The sequence below is a fragment of the Nelumbo nucifera genome, chromosome 1 (assembly GCF_055504915.1).
Source record: "Nelumbo nucifera cultivar China Antique chromosome 1, China Antique-T2T, whole genome shotgun sequence".
Classification (NCBI taxonomy): Eukaryota; Viridiplantae; Streptophyta; class Magnoliopsida; order Proteales; family Nelumbonaceae; genus Nelumbo; species Nelumbo nucifera.
In genome coordinates this window covers 137,602,899-137,617,334 of record NC_142649.1, presented here as the reverse complement: position 1 = coordinate 137,617,334, position 14,436 = coordinate 137,602,899, and the positions used below count along the sequence as shown (strand labels likewise).

The 14,436-nt window shown below is 36.7% G+C and overlaps 1 protein-coding gene across 1 annotated transcript; it reads left to right on the top strand.

Annotated features, from left to right (window-relative positions):
- The first annotated feature begins 1,825 nt into the window (after nt 1–1,825).
- On the top strand, nt 1,826–14,041 carry LOC104612259 (receptor-interacting protein). The gene is made up of 3 exons (XM_010279616.3): nt 1,826–3,233; nt 3,320–3,468; nt 13,624–14,041. The coding sequence occupies exons 1-3, from the start codon at nt 3,140–3,142 to the stop codon at nt 13,789–13,791; spliced, it is 411 nt and encodes a 136-aa protein (XP_010277918.1). The 5' UTR covers nt 1,826–3,139; the 3' UTR covers nt 13,792–14,041.
- The last annotated feature ends 395 nt before the right edge of the window (nt 14,042–14,436 follow it).

The following is a 14,436-nucleotide window of genomic DNA, read 5'->3' as shown; positions in this document are numbered from 1 at the left end:
TCCAGCTTTTCTCTCGATTCCTAATATGTTGAGATTGATAAATCGGAATATCAAAGAGAGAGACTCCCACAAAGAACTTGTAACATTTATAAGAAAACCACTGACAAATAAGCAAGAAACTCAAGTCATAACCCGCAGCATGACCACAGGAATACCCTTTTTGCTTTATGTTTTCATCCATGCATCGCAATGGTATTTTGAAGAAATTTTCACATAAAAACGACTACTTTAGAAGGGAGACCAGCGTGCCACACATACTTAATCCACTATATGATGGTGGTCTCTAATTGGATTCTACGCGGCTTTCATAGAGTACTTACCAACAGAATTTACTTTCCAACACTGAAATTTCTTTCTTTTTTTTTTTTTTTTATTTAGACATCTTGTATAAAATCATTACATTGATAGCCACAAGTACTCTTGTCATGTTACATACTGGTTTGTACAACATTAATGGGTGCAAATGATGGAGTTCTTTAACAATGTTTCGGGTTCAGTTGGGAACCCAACAACTCAAATACATGACTTTTCTCAGGGATTCTTCAGATTCTTTCCCCTGCTGCTCATTTCTCATCTTTGAGGAAGAGGTGGTTGGAGTGAGCTTCTTAGCTTCAGAACAGGATCCAAGATTGTTCTTCACGTGTTGGTGGAGCTGTTTTAAAGCGTAATTCCACCTACAGAAACCTTGATCTTTTAAAGCCTCAACAGCTCCAACGCTGGCAGTCACAACCCACCCCCTGCTTCTCCTTGTCGAACTCATTTTTCCCTTCTGGGTAGTGGGTAAAACTGCTTCTCTTTTGATTTTGGTGGGTGTGGAAATTGATACAAGAACTTGTGAATTGTAATGCGTTTGAACTTTGAAGTTGGGGCGGGAAGGGTACAAAGGTTCTAATATATATATTGATTGATCGGCGGTTGTTAACAACGAAGAGCGAGGAGGGATGAACAGAATGGACGTGATTTTAGGAATTTTGGAAAACTGAAGATGGTTGATTTTACACTAAAACTGGTCTCAGAAAACAACGATAACGTACAAATGGAATCCTACAGAAAACCCGGCTGTGTAGCCTTTGAAGTTTGAATTGGCACACAAACGAAAAGGAGTCGCTGCGAGTCCAACCGTTCCCTTATGGGTTGGCACCGTTGCAACAAACAAAAACAGAAGCCCCACGGACGGACTTTTAACAGGGATATCTATGTTGCCTGAAAGGTATGATCTATTGCACAGACTGACAAACAAATATTTGTAAGTCTTCCTCTTTCCTACCTTTGTTTTCTGTAATTAATAATCTATCAAGACAATCAAAATAAGGTCGATTCTGCTTCGGGAAGAAAAAGAGGCCATTTTAACCGAAACGAGAGAATGCAGTAAAGAAAAAGGATGAAATCATTTCACTTCAGAATAGTATTGAAATCTGTCGAATATTGAAATAGTTTCAGACTTCAGAATTGAGTTGAAACCATGTTGATTGAGTGTTTCTTGTCCTCTGCCTTTGTAATGGGAATATCGTTCTTCGCCCGTTGGTGCAGACACCGCAGAGCGTATTCCTATCTTCATTCAGAATCATCTCTTTCTTTTTCTTAACAACAGAATAGAATAGAGCTTTGGATGACACTATAGATATACATAGTAGAGAGAGAAATATTTGGTGGATTCCTTGCCAAAGCCAGAGATGGTTTTATTTCCAAGTGAGTAATCGATGGTTTTTCATCTCTTTCCAATTTACCAGCGGCATTTTTTGTCTTTTTCCCAAATATACAAATCTTTGGTCCCTATTTATTCTTCTTTAGTTTATGACCAGATATTGGTATCTTCCTGGAATTGGATTCTACAGTTACGAGTTACGACTCACGAGCGTAGCTCGAATTCATTAACATTTTTAAAATCTTTTAATCGAACTTGGGGGGTTGAGGTTCGATTATCCTTGATAGAAAAGTGGAAATCAATCACCTTCCTGAGCAATATCAACGGCTGGTGAAATCTCTTCATTACAGGGCAATCTATTCTGTGTAATCTATAGTGTTATACTTTATAATTTCTTCCGACATATTAAGCGCGTGCAGATCACCAGTCGTTATTGGAATCTCCAGATAGTAGTTTAAAATAATAAATAATGAATCCTGTGGGAGGTTCTAGGAAAGGTGCGAGATCAAAACCAGTGCTATTTCTTTCCCCTGTTTCTGAGAAAACCGCAGTCGTAGAAGCTGGAGAAACTGTTATTCTAATAGTAGCGGTGCACCCCCCCTTATTTATTGCTGATTCCGTCTTTTCTTTCCTTACCACAGCAAGTGACAGCTAACTCACTTCTTCTTATTCGTCTTTCCGAGGACTCTCTGGCTCTGCAATTTCTTGTGGGTGAAGATGAGTAGTAGTGCACGAGTTTGCAAATTCGAGGCAGCTTTCAAGTCCATGCAGACGCAGAAAAACACATTGACGGAATCCGGCAAGGCCAATCAGGTCCGCCGGTTCTCCAGTGGCAGGACTCAAGCTAGTAAGATAAGGAATAGCGACGAGAAAAGGAGGAGAGAAGCGGAGAAGGCCGAGAAAGTTATGCACTTGATCTGCTGGGGTCCCAACTAAAATTACCAGTTTTTTTCTCTTGGTTTCTATATTCACTATAATTATTATTTATATTTTTGTGTGGTGAGCAGAAAGATTCATTATCATCAATTCTTGACATTGGTTACGAATTTACAAGGAAGATCTGTAACAAATGGTGTGCGAGTTATAATCTCTTATAGAGATCTTCGAAGGAGAAATGAGAACTTAATCGGATCATCTATAGTTCTTCACACTTTTTTGTTTTTTTTTCCTACGTATGTTTGTGTGTCTGTTTGTTTTTGCTTTTGCATAGCAGAATTCATCAATGGATATCCGATCATTAGCAGAGCAGTGGGCCATCAATTGAACGGTCAGAATTGATGGGTATCAGGAGATTCAGGATAAAAGATAACAAAAATAATCTTGGAGACATAAATTAGAACTTGGCCTCTTGTGCCTTCTCCAGTTATCTTAAATATAAAATCAGATAATAGAATTCCCCAGCGCCTCCTCCCCTCCACAAGAGTCAAGAAATAAAAGCCTTCTAGTCCTTTTTTCTTGCTCTGCCGTAACCACTCTTCATCAGAAATCAGAAGCATGCTTTCACTCAAACCTTGCAAGAACAATTTCCGGTCTTCTTTTCTGATAAATCCTTCAAAGTTTGGGAAGAAAACGCAGACGGTCCATCAAGGTAGCTATAGGAGTAAGTTCGCTAAGAGTTGTTAATTTCCGTTGGGTTTATTATTAAATTGAGTGGGGGATCTGTGCGTTCTGCAGCAAGGAAGGTCGATGGGAGAAGACTAGTAGTCAGAGGGTGTCAGGAAGGAGAGAAGAAGGAGAGGCGAAGTTTCTTGACCCTAGAAGAAGCTGGTTTGGTTGAAATTTCCGGTTTAAGTACTCACGAACGCTTCCTATGTCGATTAACGGTATGTGAAGAAACTCTAGTCCCTGACTCCCTGTTTCTCTTTTTGTTCGTCATTTCATTGTCTGTTTTGCTGGATTCTTCCATTCTCTTTTTCCCAATTAATTCAATCTCGACCCTAAGATGTTATTTCTGTTTTGAGCGAATTTTATACCTAAAAGACGAATTTTAATTTGTTTGGATGGTTCAAACTTCAAATAAACTGAACCTTACACTTGCAGACTGATGGAATATAAGTTATAACCTTTGGTTGCCGCAGTGCAGTGCTCATTAAAATGAATGACTGCTTGTGAAAAGATGAGTTTCTGTAAAACCCATCAATCCACCTCTTCTCTTCAAGGGCGTTTGACCCTCTAAATGCTGCTACAAGATCGACCGTTAATTTTCCTTATTTTCTGATAAAACTACGGAGATGTAATAAGGAAAATAATTGCGATGAGGAAATGCAAAGTCAGCGCAACACATATACGTATTAGTAAATATGTACGTACGTGATTGTATCTTTAAGATAAAAATATTTATAATTCATGGATAGTTTTTGAATAGTTTTAAGTGAGTAGTTTTTATAGTGAAAATAAAGGATATATATGCCCATTGTATGTTGTTTAGATAAGGGGTAGAAACGTTTAATGAAAATTTTAGAAAGAATGGGCATTTGTTCTTTTATAGGTACTATAGATTTAAGTTAACCTACTTGTCCAACTTGCATTGTCACGTTAACTTAGTTATAACTGATTAACAGTTCAGATATTCTAAAATACCCCTCTCAAGTTGGGGATGTAGTGACACCCAACTTGTGTATAAGAAAATGAAATTGGTCAGCCCCCAGAGATTTAGTAAGTATACCAGCCGGCTGAGACTTAGTGGAGAAGTGGCAGAGTTGGATGTTCTATTTTTGAACATATTCCTGAAGAAAATGGCAGCCAATCTCAATATAGTTTGTCTGTTCTTGAAAGACGGGATTTGTTGCAATATGGATAGTTGCCTAGTTATCACAATGAAGTTGAATAGGTTGTTGCAAGGAAAGACCAAGGTTGAGCCATACTAATTCACTTGTAGCCATGGCCATGGTGTGGTATTCAGCTTATGCAGAGGATCGAGAAACTTAGGCTTGTTTCTTTGTTTTCCATGATAGGAGAGATTTTCCAAGCATATTGATATATCCCATAGTCGATCTTCGTGTAAGGGGACATGTGGCCCAGTCAGAATCACAATAACCTGTAAGGGTGCAATTAGCAGATGAAGAAAAGAAAATTTCTTGATGTGGAGCTGCTTTGATGTAACACACAATGCGAAGAGTAATTTGCATGTGTTCTTCATGAGGATCATGCATAAATTGTGACAACATGTGAACTAGAACATCAATTCAGGCCTAGTAATGGTAAGGTAGATAAGGTGGCCAATGAACCGTTGATATTACACTAGATAAGTCAATGGTGGGATATCCATAATCCATGTCAATGAGCTGTTTTCGTTGCTCCATAGGATGAGATACAGGCTTGCAATCAATCATACATATTTCAGTGATGATGTCCATGGCATACTTATATTGACACACAAATTCCAAAATTAGACCATGTGACCTCAAGTCCAAGAAAGTAGTGGAAAAGCCCAAAATCTTTGAGATGAAAACAGCCATGAAGATATGTCTTAAGATCATTAATGTGGGCAACATCATTCCCGATGATAACTAGATCATCAACATACATCAGGACGACCACACATGAATCCGGAAGGTTGGAGGTAAACAATGATTAATCCACAACTGATTGGGTAACACCATAGTTCCTTAAGGCAGTAGCAAACTTTTCAAACCAGCAACAAGATGCTTGTTTGAGCCCATATAGAGATTTCTGTAGCTTACAAACTTTGTTTTTAGCATGTTTAGGAAAACACAGAGGAATGGTCATATATACTTCCTCGGACAAGTCGTCATGTAAGAAGACATTAGTCACATCCAACTAATATAGTTCCCATCCTTTTATAACAGCAAGGGCAAGAAGGCACCATAGAGTTACAAGTTTGGCCACAAGAGCATATGTATCAATGATAATCGTGGCCTTCAATTAGTGTATAACTTTTAGCAACTAGTCGCGCCTTATAGCGCTCAATGGTTCCATCAACACGAAGTTTCAATTTATACACCCATTTGGATCCTATTGGTTTCTTTCCAGGTGGTAGGTCCACAATGGACCATGTTTGGTTGTGCTCCAATGCAGCAATCTCAATTTCCATGGCCTTACACCAATTGGGGTCACGTGCAGCCTGGGAGTAAGAGGAGGGTTCAACTGGTAAGGGGGCTGTAGCAATAGTGTTGGAGAGGGAGATGGGTAAACTATAATCATAGTCACGAAGGTGAGATAGAATGTGCCTAGTACGTTGAGGACGTGTTATTGGGTTTGTGAGTAATTTGTCCAAATCAGAATTGGATGCTATAGGTGCATTATCCATGGGGACTATTGACAATGGGTTAGGCTTCATTATCCATGGATCTTGTGTTGTTAATGTCAATAGGTATTGTAGAGGGTGAAATGTCAACACATAGGTCCTCAAACTTGGGTAAAGGGATGACCACATTTTTGTGAGATGGAATAGGTGAAATCTGTGATATAGCGGTAGTAAAGGGGAATGCTGTTTCATAAAAATAAACATCTCGAGAAGTAAAAATTTGGTGGGAGTCAAGGTTGTAAACTTTGTATCCTTTTTGACCAAAAGGATAGTCTATGAAAATACATTCAGAGGCCTTTGGTGCAAATTTGTCCCTTGAAATAGGACGTTCTTGAGCATAGCACAAACATTCAAAGGTCCGTAAGTGGGTGTAAGAAGGGGCTTTGCCAAACAATAACTCATAAAGAGATTTACCTTGTAATGGTATTAAAGGAAAGTAATTGATAATGTAAGTTGCAATGAGAACACATTCTCCCCAAAATACTAAAAGGAGTGAAGCTTGAAAACACAAGGCCCGTGCAACTTCCAACAAGTGGTGGTGTTTTCTCTCAACAACACTGTTTTGTTGAGGAGAGTCTATACATGATGTTTGATGGATAATGTCATTGTTCATAAAGTATTGTTGCATTGGGCCTGAGAGAAATTCTTTACCATTATCAGAACGTACAATCCGAACAACGGTGTGAAATTGAGTTTTCACCATGTTACAAAATGAAATTAAGAAATTGTATATATCAAACTTATTTTTCATGAGGAACACCCATGTACAATGGTTATAGTCATTAACTACAGTTAAAAAATACCTATTACCTGAGTGTTTAGGTGTATGGTAAGCACCCTATATGCCACAATGGATGAGATCAAATAGAGTTGAAGTTCGAGAAGAACCCATAGGAAATGGAGTCCAGGTGTGTTTGGCCTTTTCACATATATCACAAGCTTTATTTGGTATAGCTAAGCTACCATTAGAGATGATTGGTAGTTGGCGAGATGAGACATGTCCCAGTCTATTGTGCCAAATAAAGTAGCCTTATGTAGTAGAAAATGATAGAGCAACTGAATGTTTGATAGCTAGAAGATAGTAAATTCCATTACGTAGCACCCCCTTGCCAATCAGATTCATCGAAGCTAGGTCCTGAAGTGTACAAGCAGAAGAGAATACAACAATACATCGCAATTGGAACATGAGTTTACTAATGGACAAGAGATTAAATTTAAACTTAGGGATGTATGATACATGATGCACAATGTGATTTGAGTCTAGTATAATGGAACCTTTATGTCTGGCCGGAAAGGTGGATCCATTCAGTAGATGAACTATGGTGGTAGAGAATAATGGGGAAATATGTAGGAACAAAGATAAAGTACAGGCAATGTAATTGGATGCCCCACTATCAAGTATCCAATGATTTGAAGCAATAGACATGTTGTTATTAGAAGGAAATGAAGTCTTACCTGTTTAATTAGAGGCATAAATGGTTGAAATATCAGCATTGAGTAATCTCATAAGATTATTATATTGTTCTAGAGTCAAGGCAGTAACAGAAATAAATGAAGATCCATTTTCAGGTAAAGACCCAATCATTGTGGTATAGGTAATCGTTGGGGAGCTCTGTTTTGGACCACGTCTTGGCTTCTTTTTCTCCCATCCTTCTAGATAGCCATGCAACTCATAACAACGTTCTTTGATATGACCTATCTGCTTATAGTGCTCGCATTTTGGACGAGGGCGAGCAGATTGATCAACAGTTCGTGGGACAAAGAAAGCAACGGCCTCTTGGACAATTGAACCTTTGGATGGTAGTATAGATTGATGTCGTTCTTCTTGGACTACTAGAGCGTAAGCTGAGTTGATGGTTGGAAGTGGTTCCATGGCTAGGATATTAGAACGAATATTGTTGAACAAGTCATTTAGTCCCATCAAGAACTAGTTAAGTTTGTCCCTCTCGCGTTCTACAGCTATTCCTTTTGCAGCATCACAACTACAATCAGGAAGAGTAGCAAGAATGGCTAACTCGTCCCATAGTCCTTTCAGTTTGGTGAAATAGGAGGCGGAGAGATTGCCCTGGTGCAAGGTTGACAGATCACATTTTACCTAGTAAATGCAAGGAGCATTTCCTTGTGCAAATGTTTCTTCAAGATGGCGCCAAATATCTCTGGCAGTATCAATATATGGAATGCTATCATAGAATTCACGAGGTAGGGAATTAAAGATCCATGAAATTATCATGGAATTACATTTATCCCAAATTCGTCCTTTTGTTGTGGAAGATTCAGGTCGTTCCAATGTTCTGTCAACAGAGGCAAACTTATTCTTTGCCCGTAATGCATTCCGCATAGATCTAGACCAGGTGGGATAGTTTTCAGCTGTTAGGAGACAAGAAACCGACACAGTCCCTGGATTATCCGAGGGGTGAAAGTAGTATGGGGATTCAAAACTCAGATCTGAATTCATGACGAAAAACAGAGGTTGCCGAAGAAAGGCAAGAAAGTGAAATGAATTTATCGGAGATCAAGATCATCAGAAATGAAGGAATCAGCCAAGAATTTGCAGAGAAAAAAAATCGCAGCAACAAGAGTGGTCGTGGCTCGACGGTGATCGGCGCTTTGATACCGGGAGATGTGATAAGGAAAATAGTTGCAATGAAGAAATGCAAAGCTCATAGCAGCTTGCGATGAGGAAAAACTATTGTGTTTATTGACATGCGAACTGATACATATATATATATGTATATATACAGATTTAAGTTAACCCACTTGGCCAACTTGCATTTCCACGCCAGCTTTGTTATAATCGACTAACAGTTCAGATTTTCTAGAATATTTTCAGATATACCTATAAGAAGTGACTGTTTATTCTACTACTTGGTATCATCATGTTGCCAATGAGTTTTTTCATGGCTCTCATCATCAACAAACTATCCTCCTGATGAGTCTGATCTTCCAAATCAAATTCATGGCTCTTAGAAAGCATGAGGACAGTGTACACAGTGTGAACTGAATGAATTTGTTCAAACCAAATAAGATCAGTACTGATCCAATGGGCGGCATCTCATTTACTCAACAAAAATGTGGCTCTCTAACTCTTAAGCTTTTGGGTCAACTAGTGACACATAGCGGAGCACTGATGGTGACTTGATGAGGTTCGAGAGCACCATCATTATATATCAATCATCATTTCCCTTAGCACATACTGTGAGCACACTGAGTAAGTGCACTCCAGCGATTTTTGTTTGGACACATGTGCCTTAAAATACCCTTGGAAAATAGGGGATTGGTGCCTCTAAACTTGTTGTAGATAGCCAGATTAGATTTCTAGCCTCGGTAACCTCTTGGCTTGGTGAGCCACGTCATTGTCTCATGTTGCTTTTGTTGTGGCTGTGATACCTTTTTTTCAGCTCAAATTCAACGGGATTGAATGTAATTACTAACTTTTCAAACTGTAAGTCTATATATACCTCACAAAATGAGGATATACTATATCTGTTATATGCTGACTGCTGAGAAATTATTAACTTATGTGAGGTCTGTTACAGGAGTTACGACCTACATATGGCACTCGAGACAGCAAAGCATGCATTTATAGCAAATAGTCCTGTCAATTGTTAATAATGATATTCGAAAATTCGTGACCTGTTTTACATCCAATCTAATTATTCTGTGTGTTTGGATTTGACCATTTGATTATATTATAATATTTATTAATTTTAATATATAAAATTTATATAATTATATTTATACTTATAAATAAAATATTGTTATATATATATAATAAATTCAGCATATAAATTTATCTTAATTTATTATCTATAAAAGTTAAAAAATAATTTTTTTATATTGAAAAAATAAAAAAAATAAAAAATAAAACAGAACTAGATTAAATCCAAATTATCCAAGCTCATTAGGATTTAATTTTGATTTCAAGGCCTTCAAATCTAATCAGATTTCAGATCGGATTTAAATGTAATTTTTCAACAATCGGATCAAATTCGGATTTTACTGCAAGTTATGTGGTCCTTTCCGGACGGACCGTTTAACACCGTAACACGTTCGTATGACCCAAGGTAACCGCTAGGTAAGAGGCTAAGAACCCACGGTCCAAGTCAAATCCACTTCTCTAAATGGGAATGATGAGTTTGGACGGGCGAGTTGGATGAACATAGTAGTCCTCAATCCATACTAACAAAACTGCATTTACATATTAATACATTCCCTCCTTGTAGCTTACGGCTAATAGCATTCAAATGCCAAACATTTTCTGCGGTTACTCTTGTGTTTGGCGGGTCAGGATAGAGCTGGATACTGGGGATAGAAACATAGAACTGAAGCATCAATTCGCCAAACTTACAACTCTTCCATTTGTTCTAGAGTGGAATATAATTTAGAAACTTGTGGATGTTACATCGATTTGATTTGATTAATTAATTGATTATGTATATATTTGGTTCCGTTTACGTTTATTGGGTAAATATTTATTGACGATGCCACATAGGTGCCTCGTCACCAAATGCATCATTAATTGCATTTGTGTGTATCTAAGTTTGCAAAAGAAAACTTCAGTTTATGTGCGTCTCTCCCGTTTCAGAAAGCTTCATTTTGGAGCTTCCTGAAACGGGTAGGTGTTTATTGGCATTTTGCTGATGTGGTGCCTAATGGCGCCTATGTGTTATAAACGTCATCATTAAATGTGTTCCTCAGTTTTACAGTCATACAAGTACAAAACTTTTATTGAATAAACGTAAATGGAACCAAACACCCTATATATATACATATATATATATATATATACAGCTTTTGTTTTCTTGTTGTTTTATAAAAGTAGTTTTCTCTTTCAAGGTTTTTTCAAAGCTTTGTAGTTACTCATAAGAGGCTTTGTTGCATCCCAAGTCTAATAAGGCCATGTTTGGGAGTGCTTAACATAAGTGTTTATTGAATAAGTGCTTATTCAAATAAGCATTTATTTGCATTTGGTACCCAACTTTTTCATGTGCTTATTTTTAAAAATAAGCACTTATTTTGTATTGGGTGTTTGGTAGTCTTTTTCTCTAATAAGTACTTAAATAAACATTTGTGACTATTTGGTCCTCCATTTTCTTTCAAATTTTCAAAATATACCCTTTGAAAGCACTTTTATTAAATCATTTTTATAAAAACACTTTTGTGAAAGTACTTTTATAAAAACGTTTTTATGAAGGTACTTTTATGAAAGTACTTTTACAAAAGCACTTTATTGAAGCACTTTTATAAAAGTACTTCCATAAAAGTGATTCCATAAAAGTACTTTCGCAAAAGTGTTCATAAAAGTACTTTTGTAAAAGTGTTTCCCTTAAAGTATTTTTGTAAAAGTACTTCCATAAAAGTACTTTCGTAAAAGTGCTTTCTTAAAAGTGCTTTTATAAAAATGCTTTCATAAAAGTACTTTTATAAAAGTGCCTTCATAAAAGTTCTTTTATAAAAGCACTTTCATAAAAGTACTTTCATAAAAACGCTTTCGTAAAAGTACTTTCATAAAAGTACTTTTATAAAATTCAACTAGGGATAATTTTAGGAGAAAAAAGTTGAATAAGTTCTTATATTAAAAAATAAGCCTTTATTTTTAAGATAACACTTATTTCAGGCTTATTTCCTAAATACCAATAAGTGCTTAATAGCTACCCCCTGTTGTGTAGCCCCATGAAGCGAAAAAAAATAAGTGCTTAATAGCCCAAATATACACATATTTTGAATAAACACTTATTTTTAAGCACTCCCAAACATGGTCTAAGACCCTATTTGAGAACACTTGAAAGAAGTACTTTTAAGACATGGGACCACACATTAAGTGGTTTTTAAGTACTTATGGGTGTTTGGTAAAAAAGTGGGTAAAAAGTACTTGTTTTTAAAGAAGTACTTATTTAAAAAATTGACTTGAAGTTGGTTTTTATTTTTCAATACTTTTTAAAGAAGTACTTCTCCAAAAAAATGGAACAAACTAGTCCCTAATATTTTCTTGTAATACCTAAAATACCCCCATTCTCATTCTCTTATTTTTCTCTCCCTCTCTCTCTCCTTGTCTCTATCTCTCCGCCAACACGACGTCGGCCACCGCCGATGTACCAGTCGACGGCCAGTGTACTGGCCGACAGTTAGTGTACCAATGACATTGATGGCCAACAACCGGTGTACCAATGACGTCGGTGACCGATGTACTGAGCTTGATATCGGGCCATTGACAGTAAAAAATAGTGCTGACCATGAAGTGGGGTCCATGTGGGGTCCACATGGACTCTTAGTTGTCATGAAGTGGAGTCCATGTGGATTCTCACTTAAAATGTATAACATAACATATATATATATATATATAAGAGAAGTGAAGGCTAAAATTGTCATTTGTATAAATATAAGTACTTATGGGGAAAGTAACTTACCAAACATTCGCACCTAATAAGTACTTAAAAACATAATAAGTGATTTGAAAAAGTGAGTTACCAAACAGGATAAAGGGTTGTTAAAACAAGTACTTCTAAGAAGTACTTGTGAATTAACAAGTACTTAATCATCAAATAGGGCTTAAATAGGGGCAATTCAAAAAATTAAATAACATTCTATAGAAAATGTCTTTGGAATACACACTTAGATTTAAAATTTCCTGAGAGGCTGATCATTTGAATTTCCAGGAATTGGAATAGAATTTGATTACGCAAATGTAGACTGATTGAAACACAGTTTAAACGTTGCCCATTATCTCCACTAACAAACTACAAAATTTTCACTGCATTGTAGATTTAGCATTCTTAATAAAAGGAGATTCCTTTTTCGACAACCCCACATTTGGGAGGATGTTTCCTTCTTTTTAATTTTAAGGATCCGAGGAATAATACTGCAACTGCTTTTTTATGACAACATTAATTTGGAGTTCAAATCAGCCCCCATGAGACTGCCCCCCACAACATCCCACAGCACATTCCCAGTCAATGTATTGGGAATATCTCCCAATTATAATATTAGGAATGATGATGTCATCATCAGGAAATGTTCTCAATACACGGTGAAGATGTGTAAGAAGTTGTGGGGGCAGTCTTGTGGGGAGCTGATTTGGTTTCCATTATTTGATAGAAAAAAAAAGAGTTAGACAAAAAGCAAGAAGAAAGGGTGGGGAAAAAAAGACAGATTGTTTTATGTTTCAAAGTAGTTGGAATGTTAATACTTACTTTTATTTTTTTTTTCTTTGATAGATGGGATGTTAGTACTTACTGTTTAACAAATAATTGAACTCTTATATATGGGGACAATTCTAGACATGACATGAGAAAACTGACAATTTTGTATGATGGATTTAAACTCTCTTTCTAATGCATTTATTAATTAAGCATTTTTCTCTTCATTATGGCTGCATTTGTTAATTTCTTCATGTAATGGCCGAAAAACTATTCAGACTGAAAATATTTCAATTATTGTGTTTTCACGTCTCTTGTAGCAAAAGCTTTGTTTTTTGCTTCGTTGCTTGTCTGTATTTGTTTTATGTAAATGATAAATAGATCAAGTTTTCATTGTAAAACAAGTAAATTAAAACATACTTTAAACCTTTCCGCATGAAAAAAATGTGCGCCGATTTTACATTGAATCAAAAGGAGTTGTTGAAAATGGAAAGAAGAATGGGAAAAGAGATGTTTTTTCCAGATTATTTCAGATTTTGGGTGATATAATGTGTGCTACATGTGTTAATTTGTAGATCTCATCACTTAATCTACTTCGAGTCATATCGGAGCAAGAAGGGCTTCCGATTGAGGAGCTTAATGCCGGGAGGATCTGTGATTGGTTTCTCAAGGACAAGCTCAAGAGAGAGCAGAACTTGGAGTCTGCAGTTCTTCAATGGGATGACTCAGAATTCCAATTTTAGTCTTTTGGATTATGAGTTTCTGGTCTATTATCTTTTGCATTGTTGTGAGAATATGTTTTGTTATGTATCAACCTTTAATCCATAAATTGCAGATAACCAACTTGCTGATTTGGTGGCTTGTTGGTTTTGATACCAGAATCGTGAGATGAGGACTTAGTTGTCCTTTAACCAAGAGAGAGAGAGAGAGAAAGATTTGAATTCAAAGCTATGATGAATGATCATAAGCCAGTTACTTTCAGCATTTAGAGCATTCTCAATTCACTTGATGGGGAAAGATGGAAGGCACCATAATGAAGAAAGTGATGGATATCCACAAATTAAACATTGACACCATGATCCTTAGAATGGATTATAAAAAATTTTGATTTCCAATTTGTTGCAGGCGGGTGACAGAGACAGAGCCTGTGGGGATGGTGTGGCTTGTTTTGTTAGTGTACAAATATAAATATGTAAAGTGCAAAACCCTTATTTTCTATGTATATGTATATGTACTGTACATACTTGTATTTGTACTCCTTCAAAACTAAGCCTAAGGCTGTATTTGGTTGCAATGCAAATAAATTTGCACTGATGGGCGTTGAATGCTTCCTCAACTTGGAGGTTCCAACCCCAACTTCCCTTCTTAAGCAATTGGGTCAATGGTTG